The sequence below is a fragment of the Lampris incognitus genome, chromosome 5 (genome assembly GCF_029633865.1).
Source record: "Lampris incognitus isolate fLamInc1 chromosome 5, fLamInc1.hap2, whole genome shotgun sequence".
Classification (NCBI taxonomy): Eukaryota; Metazoa; Chordata; class Actinopteri; order Lampriformes; family Lampridae; genus Lampris; species Lampris incognitus.
In genome coordinates, this window is record NC_079215.1 from 16455579 (window position 1) to 16476810 (window position 21232).

General features: G+C 43.5%; 1 protein-coding gene across 2 annotated transcripts in view; it reads left to right on the forward strand.

Moving 5' to 3' along the window:
- The window catches only part of npepps (aminopeptidase puromycin sensitive), a 60993-nt gene that overhangs the window by 33288 nt on the left and 6473 nt on the right, over positions 1–21232 (forward strand). The window contains exons 15-22 of one of the 2 annotated variants that reach the window (XM_056279876.1): positions 10092–10231; positions 11728–11862; positions 14394–14613; positions 16120–16262; positions 17159–17215; positions 17774–17881; positions 18903–19058; positions 19515–19562. In XM_056279876.1, the coding sequence (XP_056135851.1) occupies positions 10092–10231; positions 11728–11862; positions 14394–14613; positions 16120–16262; positions 17159–17215; positions 17774–17881; positions 18903–19058; positions 19515–19562 (1007 nt within the window). The remainder of the gene's footprint in view (positions 1–10091; positions 10232–11727; positions 11863–14393; positions 14614–16119; positions 16263–17158; positions 17216–17773; positions 17882–18902; positions 19059–19514; positions 19563–21232) is intronic. The other variant, XM_056279877.1, reaches the window with a different exon arrangement.

Here is a 21232-nt window from a genome sequence, read left to right on the forward strand (position 1 = left end):
AATAAGTTGGCTGACCTACTCATGAATAGAACTGTTTGAGGCCTTGTTAAACACAAGCTGCGTAATATCACCAGGGTGTGCAAACAAAAGCGGTGAGTTCATGTGTTTTTATTGAGCAGTATCAGTAGTATTTAGGGATCAGTCTTCCTTGTAGGTTTGTTTATCGTCAGTTCTGCATCTGAGAAGAACTGTGTGACAACACTCGTGACAACTGGGGTTCTCTTGACAGATGAAGATAGTAGTTGAGGGCTCAGCAGCCCATTTATTAAAACGCCAGATTTAAAAACACCAAGGATTAAAACGGTTAATTAAAACAACCAGATGTCATCAGAGTCTTTTTGACGAGAGGGAGTGGCTGCCATGTGTAGGTCCATGACTTTTACCCTCTCATTGTCCCCGGTTGTCCTTGTGGTGGTGCAGCTGTGATTTTAACTTTCCTCGAGCCAATTACACTGACTGAAGACAGATGCAACCACACCACTCTGCCACAAACTGTTAAGGCCACCGCACTCTGACACGACTCAAAAAGAATGTTTTCACTTCAGTACAAAGCCCACACGCCAGAATTAAGTAGCCTGGAGCTGACGCGTTTACTTGAAAAATTGTAATTCTCAGACCTTTTCTACTCCAAATCGTCTATAGATTTGTTTTTCCTATGGGGAAAAGGATTTTGCTGGTTTTGTACTGCTGACAACAGTGCCTTTTTTTTACATTTGTTTGGGGTTCAGCTATGCTTCAGGTGTGCACAACTTGTGGCCCATGTCTTGGGTTTTTTGATTTGCCACTCTTTCTGCAGCAGTAGCTGCAGTTCCATGCACACTTTTTGCATTCTGATTGAAATCATTCCAAATGAAGACTTTGGGTCAACTGTTCACATGGGATGTGATCTAATACAATCTGGTGTTTACATGCACTGACGCATTTGATACTAGAACGGCCAAAGACTGGATTTTCAAAGTTTAATAACTTTGTGGGAAAAAAAGATACAGACCAGCCGCTCCCTGAATGCTCCTAAAATTGCATATTCCATTCCATGGATTCCATTATCCATCATCCACTTATCCTGCTCTCAGAGTCACAGGGATGCTGGAGCCTATCCCAGCAGTCATTGGGCGGCAGGCGAGGAGTGGGGATTGGGAAATGTGCAAATGACCCCCGAAATTTGCACATTGCACTTTTTTTTCATTTCACTGCACTCGGGACTTGTACGTATTTGTGTGTATGTGACAAATAAAACTCTTGAATCTTGATTCTTGAATCATGAGGGAAGGAGGCAAGGAGGCGGAGGCAATTTCACAAAAAAAAGTTACGATAAGATCTATCTAAAATGACCATGACCAGTCAAAATGACCGCACGTAATTTGCACATGATCGTGCGCATCATGTCACTATCTACGACATGTGTTGGTTATATCATTTTTTTCACGAAGTGCTTTTTTTTTCTTCCTTTTTTCTCCCCAATTGTACATTGTACTTGGCTAGTTACCCCATTCTTACCCACATCCGACTTCCCACCCGCAGACACGACCAATTGTGTCTGTAGAGACGCCCGACCAAGCCGGAGGTAATGCGGGGATTCGAACCGGCGATCCCCGTGTCGGTAGGCAACGGAATAGACTGCTATGCTACCCGGATACCCTTCTTTGCAAAGTTCATTGCTCCTCAAAAAAAAACTAGCCTTCTCCAGTGCAGAGTAATAGTCTAAACTTGATTTTTGATTGTTGCCAGCATGTCTGGTTACAGGCGCCGTTTCAGATGCACCATGACTACCACTGAGGCATTGCAGTATTTGCAGGTGTTGGACAGTGGCCATTTTAAATCGAAAAATAATATTAAAGTTGTTAAAATGTTAATTTTGGTGTCAGTTTTGTAACAGACATACTAACATATGGAATGCATTAATATCTCAATTGGGTATTTATCATGATAGAATATAGAGTTTAAAAACCCGCCGCCAATTTGACCGCCCATGGTCGTTTTAGGTAGGAGTGAAATCCCGGTCGTTCTAGTGCGTAACAGCTGTGTGACATGTGCAAAAGTGATGAATAAATACATTATGCATTCGTCTTCCTCAATAGCTACCTTTCAGCACCAACCCATTCAGAAATATCTCTTGGGCATGTGTTTGATCAGCTCCCTGAAGATGGATATCTATCGTCTGTTCAGTGTAATAGTTGCCATTAGCAGACAAAGCAAGAGAGGCAAGATTGAGATGGCTTGGACATGTGTGGAGGAGAGATGCTGGGTATATTGGGAGAAAGATGCTGAATGTGGAGTTGCCAGGGAAGAGGAAAAGAAGAAGGCCAAAGAGGAGGTTTATGGATGTGGTGAGAGAGGACATGCAGGTGGCTGGTGTGACAAATGCAGAGGACAGGAAGAAATGGAAACGGATGATCCGCTGTGGCGACCCCTAACGGGAGAAGCCGAAAGTCATAGTAGTCGTAGATTGTGTTGCTCTAATTGAAGCAACAGCTTGATAACAACGCATGCTTATTCCTACTGAAAGCAATGAAGGGGAGAAGGCAAGCACAAGAGGACCTTTATGGTCATGGTACTTCACAATGCATAACCTTACTGCGCCTGCCTCCGCCTACGATTTTAGATGTAACAGAGATGCAGCCAAAGAGTGTTCACGGTAAAAGACCGAAACAGGCTAAATGGTTTTGTTAAAATCTGTTCTAAGATCACCGGAGTGAAACAACGAAATCCGAATTCTTTTTGCAACAAACAAATCCTACAGAAAGCAGCAAGTATTTTGTCTTTTTCTGGACATGTTCTTGCAAGGGAATTTTCTCTGTTGCCATTAGGGTGTCGTTATCTTTTACCTGCTTGTAAAACTAACCATTACTCTGAATGCAATTTGACTACTAAATGCTCAGTAGTTTTTTTTTTTATTATCCGATCGTTTTATTGTGTTTGCCATGTTTATCTAGCCTATCAACATTATTAATTACTTATAGATTTTATAGGTTTCATTCCACATCTGGCTCCCTGGAGTGTTATTTATTCTTTGTGTTTTTGTTTGTTTGCATGTTAATTTGTTTTGTTTACAACAAGCTGCTCCAAACAAATATCCCCTAGCGGGATTATTAAAGTTGTTTGTGTTGTATTGCATTGTAAGACCAGAAATCAGTGGATGAAGGTCCACAGCAAACATTGGTTGGGAAGAGTTGTACTTTTGGAATTTTCTGATGTTGAATGGAAGCAAAACATTACATTACGATAAAACATTAGGTCCCCACGCATTTACATCAAGATGGAGGGCATGCACAGAAAGTAATCAGGTTAAATCATTTACGTGGTACAATTTTTCTTTTCATCGGTTTATAAAAAGGTTATAACTTCCCCTCTGTAATCCGATTGAAATTTCAATAGGTTTGGGCCTGTTTGTAACCCGATTGAAATTTCAATAAGTTTGGGCCTGTTTAGACTTAGAAAACTTTAATGTCCTCCAGGAGGCAATTTGTGGTACAGCACAGAACATGTAGACGCATTTAAAGCACATCAGATAAACAAAAACAACAATAGTCTAAGATCATCTGTAGCAGCCATCATAGATATCATCACAGTCCAGGCAGGCATTTAAAGTGCATGTCGATGACTGTATATCAACAATTGTAATAAAAATAAATAGTGAGTATACTGCACATCCTCTATGTACCCATGTATTTCCTAAGACTTCCCATGTCTTACTGCATCTTATTTAAATGAGTTTGATTACCATGGGAATAAATGAGTTTTTTGCTCAGTTGGTTCTGATCTTTAGGTATCTATACCTTTGACCAGAAGGGACGGGCTGGAACGCCACTAAAAGTGAAATGGATGTATCCATGCAGACCTTGTCCACCTTCTCAGTCAGCCTGGTCAAGTTCAGGTGGTACAGGTCAGCCTTCTGCTCCCCCATGAATTTCCCACCAGTCTTCACAGTTTTTCCTAATTTGTTCTTGTGAGTGGTTTTGGAATCTCCATACCAGCATACAGTACAACAACAAAGGATACTGTTGGACTGGGGATGTTGTCGAGTGGTGGAAAGAACGCTTTGAGGAGCACCTGAACCCAACTAACATGTCCTCAGTGGAGGAGGTAGTCTGAAGAATCAGGGGAAGCCCCACCCATATCCCTGACAGAGGTCTCTGATGTAGTTAAAAAGCTCCTCGGTGGATGAGATTCGCCCTGAGATGCTGAAGGCTCTGGACATTGTTGGGCTGTCTTGGTTGACACACCTCTTCAGTGTTGCGTGGAGGTCAGGGACAGTACCTGTAGAGTGGTAGACTGGGGTGGTGGTTCCCATATTCAAAAAGGGGGAGCGGAGGGTGTGCTCCAATTATCGGGGCATCACATTGCTCAGCCTCCCTGGGAAAGTCTACTCTAGGGTGCTCGAAAGGAGGCTCTGACCGATTGTCGAACCTCAGATCCAGGAGGAACAATGTGGATTCCGTCCTGGCCGTGAAACAACAAGTGCTGAGGGGCGCATGGGAGTTTGACCAGCCAGTCTACATGTGTTTTGTGGACTTGGAGAAGGCTTACGACCGTGTACCCCGGGGCACTCTGTGGGGGGTACTGCAGAAGTATGGGGTACCAGGGCAGTTGCTACAAGCCATCCGGTCCTTGTATAACCAAAGTGAGAGCTGTGTCCACATTCTTGGCACAAGGTCAAACATGTTTTCGGTGGGTGTCAGACTCCGCCAAGGTTGTCCCTTGTCTCCGATTCTGTTTGTAATATTCATGGACAGGATCTAGAGGTGCAGCTAAGGTGAGGAGTGTGTCTGTTTTGGGAACCTCAGAATTGCATCTCTGCTCTTCGCAGATGATGTGGTTTTTTTGGGTTCATCAGAACGCGACCTCCGGCACGCACTGGGACGGTTTGCAGCTGAGTGTGAAATGGCTGGGATGAGAGTCAGCACCTCCAAGTCTGAGGCCATGGTTCTCTACTGGAAAATGGTGGATTGCTCCCTCAGGTTGGGGATGAGTTGTTGCCTCAAGTGAAGGAGTTCAAGTATCTCGGGGTCTTGTTCACGAGTGAGGGTAGGATGGAGCGGGAGATTGACAGACGGATTTGTGCAGCATCTGCAGTAATGAGGACGTTGTACCGGACCATTGTGGTGAAGAAGGAGCTGAGCCGGGAGGCAAAGCTCTCAATTTACCTGTCAATCTTCGTTCCAATCCTCACCTATGGTCATGAGCTTTGGTTCATGACCAAAAGGGTGAGATCGCGGATACAAGCGGCTGAAATGAGTTTCCTCCGTAGGGTGTCTGAGCTCAGCCTTAGAGATAGGGTGAGGAGCTCGGACATCCGCAGGGAGCTTGGAGTAGAGCTGCTGCTCCTTTGCATTGAAAGGAGCCAGTTGAGGTGGTTCGGGCATCTGATTAGGATGCCTCCTGGGCATCTTCCTTTGGAGGTTTACCGGGCATGGCCAACTGGGAGGAGACCCCGGGGTAGACCCAGAACGCACTAGAGAGACTACATGTCCAATCTGGCCTGGGAACGCCTTGGGATCTCCCAGGAGGAGCTGGAGGGCATTGCTGGGGAGAGGGACATCTGCAGTGCCCTACTTAGCGTGCTGCCACCGCGACCCGACCCCGGAAAAGCAGCTGGAGATGAGATGTGATGAGACTCTCAATAACAGATTTGAAAATAGAGTAAGAATTTTATCAACATTAAAAAAGTTCAGTTTTTTAAGAAAGTAAATGTGCTGTTGGCCCTTCTTAAAAAAAATAGCATCAGCACATTGGTCCCAGGAGAGTTTGTGATCAATAATAAGACTGAGATACCTATACTCCGTCACCACCTCGATCTCTTCTCCTCTGATCCTAGATAGAGTAGGTGGTGGCGCATCATGTCTAAAATCAGTTCTTTGGTCTTGGATGTGTTCAGATTCTAATGTGAAGCATCAGTTGATGAAGTCATTTGGAACCAGACCATGATCGCCATCATCCTGCTCCACTTTTCAGACCAAGACGGTGTCATCCGCAAACTTAATTATATGGTGTCCCGGTTATCTGTTGCGACAACAATCTGTGTATAAAATATATAGCAAAGGTGACAGCAAACAGCCCTATGGTGTGCCAGTAGAGGTAAAATGCACCTCTGACAAGGTGTTGCCTACTTTTACCCTTTGAGATCTGCCCATGAGGAAATCCAAAAGCCATGTGATGAGTTTTGAGTCCAGACCAAACTGTTCTTTCAGTCTATCAGCCAAGATTAATGGGTGGATTGTATTAAATGCAGAAGAGAAATCTGCAAAGAGGACTCATGCATGTATTTTAAAACCCTCCAGATGCATATACAGAAAGTTTAAAAGTATTACAATGGCATTGTCTGTCCCTCTTGCAGAGCAATAAGCAAATTGTAGTGGGTCCAGGTCCTGTTTACATGAGTTAATATTGTGGGTTTTGATAATCCTTCCAAGAGATTAAATTACCTGTGAGGTGAAGGAAATTGCCTGGTAGTCATTAGAAGAGGATGGATGAGGGACTTTGGGAAGGGGGACCATGATTGATGTTTTCCACAGTGAAAGGACTACCTGGGTATCCAATGAGCATTGAAAGAGGGAGCAGAAAATCTCACTCAGTTGGGCTGAGCAGTGTTTCAACATCCTGCCACCGATGTTATCGGGCCCTGGGCTCTTTCGTGTGTTAGTGCTCTCAAACACTCGCTGCACTACCTCCTCCTCGATGATGAGTGTTGTGTGTTTTCTCCATCCCAGCATTGTCCATCGCTTGCCAAGCAGGAATGTTTTTGCTGCCCCCTGTCTTGAAGCAGGTGAAAATTTCTTTCAGCTTGTTGGTTGAAGAGAGGCGCACCTTCTCAGTCCGGACAGGGATCCAGTTGTTTCCCCTCCCCTAAAGGTGGCATTTGCTATGGTCTTTGTCAGAATCAGAATCATCTTTATTGGCCATATAGGTTTGCACAAACATGGAATTTGACTCCGGTTTCGTATCTCTCTCAGTGTACTTAACATAGAATAACAACACTACAACACAATAATCTTCAGATATATGCACAAGGATTGACTATATACAGCCGAAATAAGAGGCGATAAAGTGCTATGGTGCAGAGGGTGCAGAGAATATATCAGAGATGTTGAAATAGATGTTAGCAAGTTACTTACATACATGCCCTGAGGTAGATGTACATGACAGAGCGTAGCAGTATACGTACAATGTACAGTACAGTATGTACAAAATGGTTGGATTTATTGACAGTGTTAAGCATTAATTTGAATGAGAACCCGCGGAAATAAACTGTTTTTATATCTGGTTGTTTTGGGGTCCAGTAGCTTTGTAGTGCTTGACAGAGGGGAGGAGTTTGAACAGGTTGTTTAACAGAATCAAAAAGATAAACTGCGTGAGGTTTGTGTTTGTGATCCAGTGTTTGTGGGCTTGGCTGTACCGGATCCTATCTCCACTCCTGTAGGATTCGTCTTTGGCCTGACGAAGCTGCCTGAGTTTTGCTGTGGACCAGGGCTTATTGTTGTTGAAGGTACAGAAAGTTTTTGTGGGCACACCCATGCCCTCACAAAAACTGATATAAGATGTCACAGTGTCAGTAAGTTCGTCAAGGTCTGTAGATGCAGCCTCACAAACACTCTAGTCAGTGCAGTCGAGGCAGGTCTGGAGCTCCAGTTTTGACTCATTGGTCCATTTCCTCACAGTTTTACCACAGGCTTTGCAGATTTTATTTTCTGCCTGTAGGTTGGGATAAGATGAATCAGATAGTGATCAGAGAGACCCAGGGCTGCACAGGGGACAGCATGCTAGGTGTCCTGTAATGTTGTGTAGCAATGATTCAGAGTGTTTTTGTCTGGTGGGACATTTAACATGTTGTCTGTATTTTGGCAGTTCGTGACTGAGGTTTATTCTGTTAAAATCGCCTAGGATAATAAGTAGGGCTGTCTGGATATTTGCACTCCATGTTTGTAATTTGATCAGCCAGGTGTTTAACGCCTCTTTAACACAGGTCTTGGGGTGGGATATAGACACCGGCCAGAATAAATGATGGAAATTCCCACGGTGAATAGAATGGTTTACAATCAGTGAAAAAGGTCTCTAAGTGTGAGGGCTGCGTGATTTCTTCAACACTATGCAGCCCTAGCTTTGCCCTCAGCCAGGGTAGGCTGTACCTTGTCCTTATACTGGCATTTGCCCTTGTAGAGCTCCTTGTTTAACTTGTGCTGAATCTCCTTCTTGTCCTGCAGGCTTCCGGAAGCAAAAACCCTCTTTCTCATTTAGTACTTCCTTCAACCCTTTGTCAACTATGGCTTGTGGTTGACAAAGGTGTGGTTGACAAAGGGTTTGGATACGCTCTGCTGGTCTTTGTTGGAATAACCGTACCCACACAGAGGTCTGCGTAACCTGAGATAACTTCTGTCATGTCATTTAAATCGGCAGAAGAATCCTCAAAAACATTCCATGATGTGCATTCAAAGCCCCCTTTCAGATGCTCAACACTGTCCTCATCCCGTGCGTTGATCTGCTTTTCCTCAGGCTTCACCCTCTTCAGAATCTGTTTATACGTGGGTCTAAGAAGGACAGTATTGTGGTCTGAGCCACCCAGGGGGGCCTTAGCCACTTAGTGACCATGTAAATAATTGCGATAGAGGCTTTATTTAGCTTTTGTCAGTTTTAATGGGTCACCGTCAGGCAACACACCAACACTCATGGGTGAATATGCCTTAGGGGTGGAGCCATAACATAGGTCAAGTGGTTTTGTTTGTTCTTATACCATACTGGCATACTGAGAATAGGTAGGCAGTGTGCGTTTCAGGGTACAGTTAAATCACCCATTATGAACTTGGGTGCATCTGGGGAGATTTCATCAAATATTGGGTAATATTAAAAATGATACCTGCTACTTTATCAGTGTTTGCTTTTGGATGGGTATAAACAAGTGAGAAATATTTGTGGAAACTCACATGGAAGATAGGTGCACAGGGACACTGATAAAAGTTCAATATCAGGGGTAAAGATCTTTCTCACCACCATTGTTTTGCACCACCTGTCATTTATCATGACACACACACCCCCTCCTTTCTCCTTTCCTTTGGTCTCGCTGTATTGGTCCATACGTGTGACAGTAAATCCATCTGTACAAATGTCAGAGTCCAGCACAGTCTTGCTAAGCCAGATTTCAGAAAAGGCGAGAACACAAGTGTCCCTACATTCATACAAGTAGCAAGTGTTTGCTCGAAGCTCGTCCACTTTTCCTTTAATCGATTGAACGTTTTAAAAAATAATGGTTGAGAGCGGAATTTTTGTTTTCTTCCTTCTAAGTTTCTGTCCCACCCCTCCCCTCTTCCTCTTTTCCTCTTGTGTCCAACATAAAAAAAATGCCTTGTAATCCCCACAGGGATGTTTGCATCAGGCTGATGCCAGTCACTTGAGTAGAAGCTGTGATGCAGGAGGAAGTCTCAGCTGTAGCGTATGTGTGAATCCGATTTGCCGGCTGCTTCGCTTGCTGCGTTGATTGCAAACAAAATAACTCTAAGCAATAAAACTAATCCCTGTACACCCATCATGTTGCCTTGTAGTCCGATGCATGAACAAGCACCTCAGCAATAAACAAAAACTACCAATGATTTGTGAAAACAAGAAACAATAACAAATGAGACTCAAACTTTGCTGCTGGTCACCATGGGGCAGTGCCCTTTCCTCCTGGAAGGCAAGGGCACTGCTCATAATCGGAATATTAGGCTCCATGTAAACATAGCTAGCGTCTGCTGGCCTTTAGGCAACAACACAGGAAGTATTTGTTTCACTTGGTTACACAACAACAAAATTTTGTGGGTAGATTATTTGTATATTGATTATTCATCAGTATACCTATTCAAAGCATGTTTAAAACTGTATAGAATGCAATTTGTTGTCAAGTCAGGCTGCTTGTTTGTATCTGAAATTGACTTTTAAAAATACTGTCCTGTGGCGTTCTCAACTTGCTGTCTTGAATTTATGTTTCCAGTTCCGAGCCTACATTTCAGTAGGCTTAAACAAACCATGAAAAAGTGTGCAGAAACCATTTGATTATGTCTGACTGGGAAAATACATTCATATAAACTGCCCCATCATGATCTTTTTTTGTGTCTGCTTTTCAGGTGAAGACTGCCCCAGCTGGATGGTGCCAATCAGTATCTGTACCAGCGAAGACCCTAGCTGCACCAAGCTCAAGGTTCTGCTGGACAGACCTGAGACTACAGTCACCCTCACCAATGTTGGCCCAGACCAGTGGGTCAAGGTGAGTCTGGGCAACATTTTCACTGAAGATCGCCCAGACATGCACCTTACTGTTTATAATTTATATGTTTGGTTGAGGGTTCTGAAAAGGAGTGACTTAAGACAAAACTGGAGTAATACATTGCTGACATTTTTTTTGGGATCCCCCCCACCCTTTTACTCCCCAATTGTACTTGGCCAATTACCCTATTTTCCGAGCTGTGCCAGTCGCTGCTCCACCCTCTCTGCCAATCCAGGGAAGGCTGCAGACTACCACATGCTTCCTCTCATACATGTGGAGTCGCCAGCCACTTCTTTTCACCTGAAAGTGAGGAGTTTCACCAGGGGGACGTAGCGCGTGGGAGGATCATGCTATTCCCTCCAGTTCCCCCTCCTCACCGAACAGGCGCCCCAACAGACCAGAGGAGGCGCTCGTGCAGCGACCAGGACACATACCCACATCCGGCTTCCCACCCGCAGACATGACCAATTGTGTCTGTAGGGACGCCCGACCAAGCTGGAGGTAACACGGGGATTCGAACCGGCGATCCTCGTGTTGGTAGGCAACGGAATAGACCACTACGCTACCCGGACGCAGACCTGTACATTTTTAGTGAACCCCTCTCATCTTTTAAGACGGGCATGGTGTGTCTAGTCGAAAGGCTATTCAAGTCATTAATTTGGACAACATTGCCTGTTCAGTGTCCGGGCCCTAAGACCTGGAATCATAACTTCCCTACTAGTTGTTGCTTGTTATGATGGTAATCAACAAACTGTTGCTCAGTCAGCTGCCCCCTCTGGATAAGGGAGTCAGCTCAATGCTTGAAATGTAAAAATGTAACCAGTGAATGACTACTGAGGGTATACTGTAACTGTTAAAGTTTAAATGGTCCTCATCAAAGATGTCTGAAGTCAAAACATAGCCGAATAAACCATTATAGAGGAGCTATGCTGTAGCACCTGTCTTCAGTCAGCCTAATTTGTTTGAGACAGATTAAAATCAGGGCTGCACCTGCGAAGACATAAGGGATGGGTAGTCGGCAATAACCATGGATACGGGGAAGCTGTCTCCCTGTCCCTAGCTAACTGAGCAGTTAGTGTGCCTGTTGATGCTTTCTTTATTTAGTAGAAAGTATGGTCTACAAAGTTTTTATCTGCAGAGAGGGGACTTTTGGAAGAGGAATGAAATACCATTTCCCTTTCTTTAAAGTTTTTATTTATATATATATATATATATATATATATATATTTACTAATTTAGCTTTATTGATCTTATAATGCATCAAATCAGCTAATATGCTCTCTTTCCCTTTGTGGAATATCAGAGGATGTCTAGACAGTTGCTAACCACTGATTGGGGGATCACATTGTTAGTCTGTATATTTCTCTTACACTTATTGTGATGTCAGTCTCTACTGTTCCTCTACTACTGTTGTACTGCGTGATCATTTTCTGTTTAAAATGCATGGCTGTATAACTGAAGTTACAATAAACGTGATTGTTTTGTTTTGACTACAGATCAACCCAGGCACCGTAGGTTTCTATCGTATCCAGTACAGCTCATCCATGCTGGAGAGCCTTCTGCCAGGTATCAGAGACCTTACTCTGCAGCCGGTGGACAGGCTGGGCCTGCAAAATGACCTCTTCTCCCTGGTAAGACCCACACACAGCCACTTATAAATATAAATAAACCGTTTATTTAAAGACACCTTTCATGATACTCAAGGTCACCTTACATGAAATACAATAAAACAAAGCAGTAAAAAACATCAGTGCAATCAACAGTAAAACACACAATAAGCAATAGAGCATATATCAACAGGAGTTAAAAAAGATGAATTTGATGCTGTTAATGCTGTTAAAGTAAGTATGCTAGTTTAAAAAGGTGGGTTTTAAGAGCAGCTTTGAATTCTGTAATGAAGTCAAGTAAGCAGATGTGACAGGAAATGGAGTTCTAGAGTTTGGGTGTAGCATAGGAGAAAGCCCTGGCACCCATTGTGCTGAGGTTGATGTCTGGTAGTACCAACAGACCTGCTGGTGAAGACCGCAGGGAGCGAGATGGAGTGTAAGTCTGAAGGAGGTCTGTGAGAAAGCAGGGGATAGATTATGAAGAGCTTTGAATGTTAGTAATAACATTTTAAAATTAATCTGCTGTGACACAGGAAGCCAGTGTAATTGAATCAGCAGGGGAGAGTCATGGTCAGTGGACTTTGAACGTGTAATAATCTTGCACTTGCATGCATGCACGCAGATACACATATTCGTGAGCTCAGGCACTCTTACATGCTCACAGACCCATTGTTAACCACCGAGGCATTGCAGTATTTACAGGCGTTGGACAGCAGCGATTTTAAATTTTTTGAAAAATAGTAATTTAACGATCACGAATGTGTAGACTCGCTAGCCCGTTGGCTAACCGTCGAGCCCTTTAGTCGACTGGTTAACGTAGTCACCCGTCGTGCAAGCGACCCGGGTTCGCGTCCCGGCTGCTCCCTGAATTCGCTACAGTATTATAGTTGTTAAAATGTTAATTTTGGTGTCAGTCGTTTCCTAACAGACATACTAACATATACAGTGTATTAATATCTCAATTGGGTATTTAGCTTGAAAGAATATAGGGTTTAAAAACTGGTGGTCATTTTGACCGCCCATGGTTGTTTTAGGTAGGAGTGAAATCCCGATTGTTCTAGTGTTGATAACACACGATCTCATGAAATAGGGAGCGTCTCGAACCATGAAGACCGTATCGAATTATTCAGAATTGGAACCAGTAACGTCTCACCACTATAAGTCACCCTGATGATGTTGACGGCTCTGGTGTCCTCCTCTTAGGCTTCACCATCCTCATGCAGATACCAGTGTGTGTCTATTAGGGTCGATTGATATATAAAAATTTTCCTACTGGCCATCATCGGCCCAACAATCGATGATTGCCAATATGTACCCCCCACACACACACACACACACACACACCAGACATTTTTCAGCGAATGCAACCATGGAAGAGCTTGTTGTGAAAAAGAATACAAAATCCCCTATTTGGGATTATTTTGGTTTTAAACCCGACGCAGCCGGCAAGCTGAAGGACCTAAATGAAGTAATTTTCTGTCTTTGCAAATGAGTAGTTCCAGCAAACGATTCTAACACTACCAATTTGCACAAGCATCTCATCTCATCTCATCATCAGCCGCTTCTCCGTGGTCTGGTCGCGGTGGCAGCAAGCTAAGTAGGGCACTCCAGACGTCCCTCTCCCCAGCAACGCCCTCCAGCTCCTCCTGGGGGATCCCAAGGTGTTCCCAGGCCAGATTGGACATGTAATCCCTCCAGCGCGCTCTGGGTCTACCCTGGGGTCTCCTCCCAGTAGGCCGTGCCCGGTAAACCTCCAAAGGAAGGCTCCCAGGAGGCATCCTAATCAGATGCCCGAACCATCTCAACTCATCTCAACTTTCGATGCGAAGGAGCAGCGGCTCTACTCCAAGCTGCCACCAGATGTCCGAGCTCCTCAGCCTATCTCTAAGGCTGAGCCCAGACACCCTACAGAGGAAATTCATTTCAGCCCCTTGTATCTGCGATCTCATCCTTTCGGTCACAACCCATAGCTCATGACCATATGTGAGGATTGGAACGAAGATTGACTAGTAAATTGAGAGCTTTGCCTCCCGGCTCAGCTCCTTCTTCGCGGCTGCTAATTTTCAGGAATCAGGAACAATTTATTTGTCATTTTATTTCATGTACTTGCGTATATGAAATGAAACGATATCGTTTCCCCCAGCCCACAGCAGTGCAACACAAAGACAAAAACACATGTCCAAAAACTACAAAAACACATCCAAAAACGTCCTTATCCAAAAATATATAAAAAAAAATTTCACTGTCCAGGAGAACGAATGCCAGCCAGGATGACTGTCGGTACTGCCGGTCTGCTTGGGCTAGCAGTTTGGCAAAAGTGGTCCAAAACAAAGACATTTACTGACTGAGATCACCCTTAGATCTGTTCTTATAATCTTTTTATCTTTTCCTCATTTTGTTTGTCCTCACATCCTCTCTCTCTCTCTCTCTCTCTCTCTCTCTCTCTCTCTCTCTCTCTCTCTCTCTCTCTCTCTCTCTCTCTCTCTCTCTCTCTCTTTCTCGCTCTCTCTTTCTCTCTCTCGCTGCGTCTGTCTGTTTCTGTCCTTCTCATTCAGTCACGTGCAGGCATGATCAGCACAGTGGAGGTGCTGAAGCTGATGGAGGCGTTCGTCAACGAACCCAACTACACTGTGTGGAGCGACCTCAGCTGCAACCTGGGCGTGCTCTCCTCGCTCCTGTCGCACACCGACTTCCACGAGGAGATCCAAGAGTTCATTCGGGACCTTTTCACTCCTATTGGTCTCAAGCTGGGCTGGGACAGCAAGCCAGGCGAAGGTGAGGGCTTGGGGGTACTTGCATGGGGGGAGAAAGACGTATTTGATTAATTGTTCCAGTGAGTGTGTGTGTTTGCTTCTTTTTTATTTGTTTGTTTGTTTAAAATCTTGCTTTAAATTGAAACATTGGACACTGATGATAAAGAAAATGGCCTGTGAATGAACGGTTGTTTCTGCTTGGAATCGTCCGTCAAGAATAGTAATGGGTGTCCCCTATTTTTCTTTGTACAATAACCATAAAATAACTATAATTTTAGTATTTTACAATAACCATAGAATAATCATAATTTTAGTATTTGTATAACAGATTTTAAGACAAATGGGCGGCACGGTGGTGCAGTGGTTAGCACGGTCACCTCACAGCAAGAAGGTCCTGGGTTCGAGCCCCGGGGTAGTCCAACCTTGGTGGGTTATCCCAGGTTGTCTCCTGTGTGGAGTTTGCATGTTCTCCCTGTGTCTGTGTAGGTTTCCTCCGGGGGCTCCGGTTTCCTCCCACAGTCCAAAGACATGTAGGTCAGGTGAATCGGCCGTACTAAATTGTCCCTAGGTGTGAATGGGTGTGTGTGTGTGTGTGTGTGTGTGGGCCCTGTGATGGCCTGGCGGCCTGTCCAGGGTGTCTGCCTGCCTGCCGTCCAATGACTGCTGCTGGGATAGGCTCCAGCATCCCCGCCACCCTGAGAGCAGGATAAGCGGTTCAGATAATAGATGGATGGATTTTAAGACAAATGTTTCAAACTTCTTTGTAGCAAAATTTACAGAAATTGACTGAACAAAAACAAAGTATGAAAACACATATTGCACTGAATAAAATGGCTCATGTCATAAGTCATGAAATATAAAATTAAAGAACGCACATAGCCCATCTCCATTACACAGACTCGTACCGTGTCAGGCTGTGTAGGGCTGCACTAAAATCCGGTTGGTTTGTGTATGCAATGTCATTACAAGCACAGTGAACAGGGCTGAGTTTGTTACCATGGCGATGCTACAGCAACCGAATTCTGCTGTCCGTTAGGCTGCCACTAAATGTTTTCCCTAAAAAAATGTGAGAAATACTTAAATGCGTTAAAATTTAGAGGTGTAATGGGAACAAAATGGGGGGAAAGTTCAAGGTGTGTGATTATTTTCTGATGGCGTTGTGCGTGTGTCCCAACAACATTTCCCCCAGCGCGCCGTAGTTAAGGCGGGCGGCCTTAACAAGAATTGTCCCCCACCCTATCAAGAGATTTGTACATGTTTTTGTTGATGTTTGTATAAAAAACAAAAGAAACAGAGACTGCACACTGATTACTACCCTCCATCCCACCCCAGCCCCAAGGAGACGCCACCTTGACTATGAGAGAGTCCAGGGGAAACACTGTCTTGTGTCAATCAGCAGCACATCTTATCATTTGAAATAACTTGTGACATTGTAGCTCTGTATAAAAGAAAAATCTCCTGGTACGTATCATGTACTTGGTGTCCCTGAGTCCATCTTCCTCATCCGTCTCCCGTCACCTTGCTGTAGGTCACCTGGATGCCCTGCTGAGAAGTCTGGTATTAGGTAAGCTGGGGAAGGCTGGACACAAGCCCACGCTGGATGAGGCCCGGCAGAGATTCAAAGACCATGTGGAAGGCAAACAGACCTTGTCTGCAGACCTTAGAAGCCCGGTAAGCAGCAAAACCCACCCAGGATCTTGTGTATATAATGGGCGCAGGTTAAAGTTGATCTTGACTGACAGCCAACACAGAAAATCCCATCAAAGTAGTTTTTTATCTCTTAAATTTCTGTCGACATAAAAGTGGGTTCAACAAGGTCCCTTATATTTAAACAAATGGCCACTCTTAGCAACAGCATACTTGGGTACATCAGCACTGAAAGAGTGACCCCACAATCAAGAGGGGGCGACACCAACATAAAATTACCTCAAAGAGAGACATTTTGAGTTTTTACCCTCAACAGCTTGTTACCCCATGGCTTGACTGTGCAGTTCCTCTAACTGTTTCCATTTTTAATCCATTATGTCATGTATGTTGACTTGTTATGTTTTATGCTATGGTAGCCTAATAATATTATGCTGTTTGTTTATTTTACAATAGCTTACTGCAAATACACAGGCTCATACACTTCATTTTAGATATTTTTGGTAATATGTTTATATTGAATTCTATATATTGTGTAATTGATTGGTGATTGTATCACAATTTTTTTACACTGCATGATAACTAGTGTAGGGGATTACTTTGTGAGGAGGCGTACGACCACCGATTGGACTCCTTATGTCTTCTATATATATATATATACACCCTGCGTAATACCAGTAAGGGTTTTGCCCGAGGAAGACCTGTTTTATGTTGAAATTGATAAATTGACTCGGGGGCAGAATTGCAGCTGTGCAGGTATTTCTTCTCATTAGGTTTATAAGAACACCTCATCTCAAAACAAATTCTAGAAACAACAGAGACTTATACAATAGTAAATGTGTTATAATACCATTTCAAGCATAATTTTTACGCATGTGATTATTTTTTTCTTTCTTACTCATGTATATATTTTTTTAAACCAGGTGTATTTAACAGTGCTGAAGCATGGAGACAGCTCCACGTTGGACACGATGCTGAAGGTGAGGCTGCCAGGCCTGTTGGGAGAGGCTGGGAGAGGACATGCGTCCTTTTAGGCCCTGACCTTATGAAAATGTTTTGTCACATTTCCCCGATAACACAAACGATAGTATTTGTTCTGTCAGAGTATTTGGTTTTCATGAATGTTACTGAGAATCCAAATGATTTTCTTTTATCTCCATCTCACCCTTATTCTTTAACTCGCACTTTTAACTTACTGCTAAGCTAGCTGCTAGCCCATGCAGACCGGCAGTTCCCACAGTCATCCTGGTGTTCGTTCTCTGGGACAGTGAAAAAATTGTTTTTTTGATATGTTGGATGTATGTGTTTTTGTAGTTTTTGTGGGTTTTTTTTTTTTATATATATATGTGTTCTTGTAATTTTGGATATATGTTTTTGTCTTTTTGTTGCACTGCTGTGGGCTGGGGAAACGACAAATAAATGTTCCTGAATGTTCCCGATTCCTTACTTTGTCCCCCATTTTGTGTGTGTGTGTGTGTGTGTGTGTGTGTGTATATCCCTCTGTCCCTGTCCCCCTCCCCTTCTCCATTGGCCCTCAGCTCCACAAACAGGCAGACATGCAGGAGGAGAAGAATCGTATAGAGAGAGTGCTGGGAGCCATCTCTGCCCCCGACCTCATCCAGAAAGTCCTCAGCTTTGCCCTGTCGGTATGCGCGACTAACATCGCCTGATTTGATGAAATGATCCGTGGGGGTGTTCAAGATTAGCCTTTTGTACCGGGGCCTACTCTTGTGATCTGAGTCCAATTTTGGTTTGATTCCACATTCATCCCCATAACCACATGTTTCACAGACATTTGGGACTCCGCACAGCTGAAACTATTATTTATTCATGAAATGTTGACTGAAACTTTTTTGTCTGCCTTAAAGTGTGATTAGATGCTCCTTCTTTTTTTTTTTTGCTCAAATTCTTCATAAATGGAAAGGGATGATCCGCTGTGGCGACCCCTAACAGGAGCGGCTGAAAGTTGTAGTAGTATCTCAAATTCTTCATATCTAATTGTCCTGATCAAAAATGCAAAATTGACAAGGCCACAAATACATCCATCTTTCCAAGAAAAAAACTACTCCACGGTGACATCACCTCCCCAACAAACTGGGGTGCACACTTGATATCCCGACCCTGGTCTGAAGGAAAGAGGTGGTCTGGAATGGTTTGTTATATGTGAAAAAGTTATTCAGACCCACTTTGAGCATTTTAGGTTACAAATGTTTCTGCTGATATGTAAATTTGAAATATCGTAATTTTTCTACTGTCGAGTACAGGTAGGCTCAGTTATGAGTCCCCTGTCGGATACAGTAGACACGTTTCCATTAAAATGTTGAGCGAATCTTCAGCACATTTTTTAAAAGTAAAATTGAAATCAAACGCAAATCGGTTTGCTTTTCCGTTAGCTGTTTTCAAGGAGTTAAAATAAAAATGAGAATTGAATTTCAACTTTGATTTTTAGACTTTCAGTTTAAAACTTTGAATTTGATTCCCATCTTTTGGAGGGAAATCTGATCGGATGTGTTATCTTGCCACAGCAGGAACCGTCCAGCCACGAGGGCCTGCCATAGCCCTGGCAGGCCGCTCATAACTCATACCAGAAAGCGATCGTTTATGATGGATATATTTTTTTAAACTAAACTTTTGCCCCCCCCCCCCGCCCCCCCCCCACACACACAGGAAGAAGTACGTCCCCAGGACACAGTTTCGGTAATCGGAGGTGTGGCGGGAAGCAGTAAACAAGGCCGTAGAGCCGCCTGGAAATTTGTAAAAGACAACTGGGAGGAACTTCATAATCGCTACCAGGGGGGCTTCCTCATATCACGACTCATCAAGGTAAAAGCCCCGCTCATCAGCTGCTGCAACATGATCCAGTGCCCTGCTCCTCTGCATTGTACTGAGCCACATGGCCAACTGTGGATGTCTGTATTGAACTTAAGTTACCCCCCACCCCCTCAAAAAAATGTTTACATCTCATAGAAGTTTATCATCATTATTGTTATCTGCTATCACTAACTACTGGCAAACACTAATTGGCCTTCTGTCGCTTCCTCGTTGTTCTACGGTCATGTTGCACGTGGACATTGTATTGAAAAAAAAGAAAAAAGGACTCTAAAACAAAGAAATTTACTTTTTAGTATGATACATAAACAGTTTTATGGCTTAAGGCAGGCGTAAGAAAAGCCCAGTAGTGCCATTTTGTCAGGTTTGGGCAACATTAACATGGAAAAAAAACACACAATTAAATAGATTAATGAATAAATAATCTCTATTACTGCTCTGTCTTTGTAGCTCTCTGTTGATGGATTTGCTGTTGATAAAATGGCTGCTGAAGTAAAGGTGAGAACACTTCAAGACTTAAACGTCTCACTTTTTTTTAAGATTTGTGCTTTCTATTGGTTCATTACTAAGTGGTATTCCTTATATATCATCTCTTGACTCCATCTTCAATTATGTTTTGTATGCAGAAGTCAAAACGGCTGATGAGTTGTATGTGGTTAAGGTCATAGTTTGACGTACCAGCAGTGATTTTGAAAGAGCTTTGCAAAAGTAGATCCCTTTTCCGGAATGGTGACTATCTCACTTTTTAAAACTGATTGTTCATTTGAAAACAATGATAGTAGGTTTGACGGCAAATGTCCATAGAGAATGTCTCAGGCTCGGTGCATGTGTTACAGCAAAATCGTGTCCGTCTTTACCAGTGTTCCGTTATCCTCCAGACGTCACCGATAGATAGATTTCAGATGCACTGTATTTTTCCCGGAGCACTCTTTCTACTCCAAGTCGATTTTCCTCGGCCCTTGTGTGTAAGTGAAGTATCAAAGTACACTTGGGATGTTATCTAGATTTTTACATGAAAACGAACATATATCTCTTTAGTCACCATTTCATTTCCTAAAACAATTGACTGCTATATATTAACACCCCACCCCCCGGATAGATTTCTCTGTAGCATCGTTTGTTTTCTGCCTTGTCACCTCTGTCTGTCCATCTATGGAAGAAATCTATGCAGTACTATTTGAGTAGTGATCCAAAAGGTTTTTCTGCTTCTGCCTTCATGGCATCCCAAGTATTGTGTTCCAACAAACTAGCCATCATTCATTCACCCCTCTTTTTTTATTTTAACACTAGAACGACTGGGATTTCAACTGCTACCTAAAATGACCATGGGCCGTCAAAATGACGGTCGGTTTTTAAACTCTATATTCTGTCAAGATAGAATGAAGATAGGATGAAGAGTGGAAAGGCAGTTGGTTCAGATGACATACCTGTGGAGGCATGGAAATATTTAGGAGAGATGGTAGTGGAGTTTTTAACTAGATTGTTTAACACAATCTTGGAAAGTGAGAGGATGCCTGAGGAGTGGAGAAGAAGCATACTGGTACCAATTTTCAAGAGTAAGGGTGATGTGTAGAACTGTAGCAACTACAGAGGTATAAAGTTGATCAGCCACAGCATGAAGATATGGGAAAGAGTAATAGAAGCTAGGTTAAGAGGAGAGGTGACGATTAGCGAGCAGCAGTATGGTTTCATGCCATGAAAGAGCACCACGGATGTGATGTTTGCTTTGAGAATGTTGATGGAGAAGTATAGAGAAGGCCAGAAGGAGTTACATTGTGTCTTTGTGGATTTAGAGAAAGCATATGACAGGGTGCCAAGGGAGGAGGTGTGGTATTGTATGAGGAAGTCGAGAGTTACAGAGAAGTATGTAGGAGTGGTGCAGGATATGTATGAGGGAAGTGTGACAATGGTGAGGTGTGCGGTTGGAATGACAGATGGGTTCTTGGTGGAGGTCAGATTACGTCAAGGATCGGCTCTGAGTCCTTTCTTATTTGCAATGGTGACAGAATACCTATGTGTGAATGAGAGGGAGGACAGTTGAACGGTGAGGATGCAAGGAGTAGAGGTGACGAAGGCACATGAGTTTAAATACTTGGGGTCAAACTGTCCAAAGTAACGGGGATTGCAGAAGAGAGGTGAAGAAGAGAGTGCAGGCAGGGTAGAGTGGG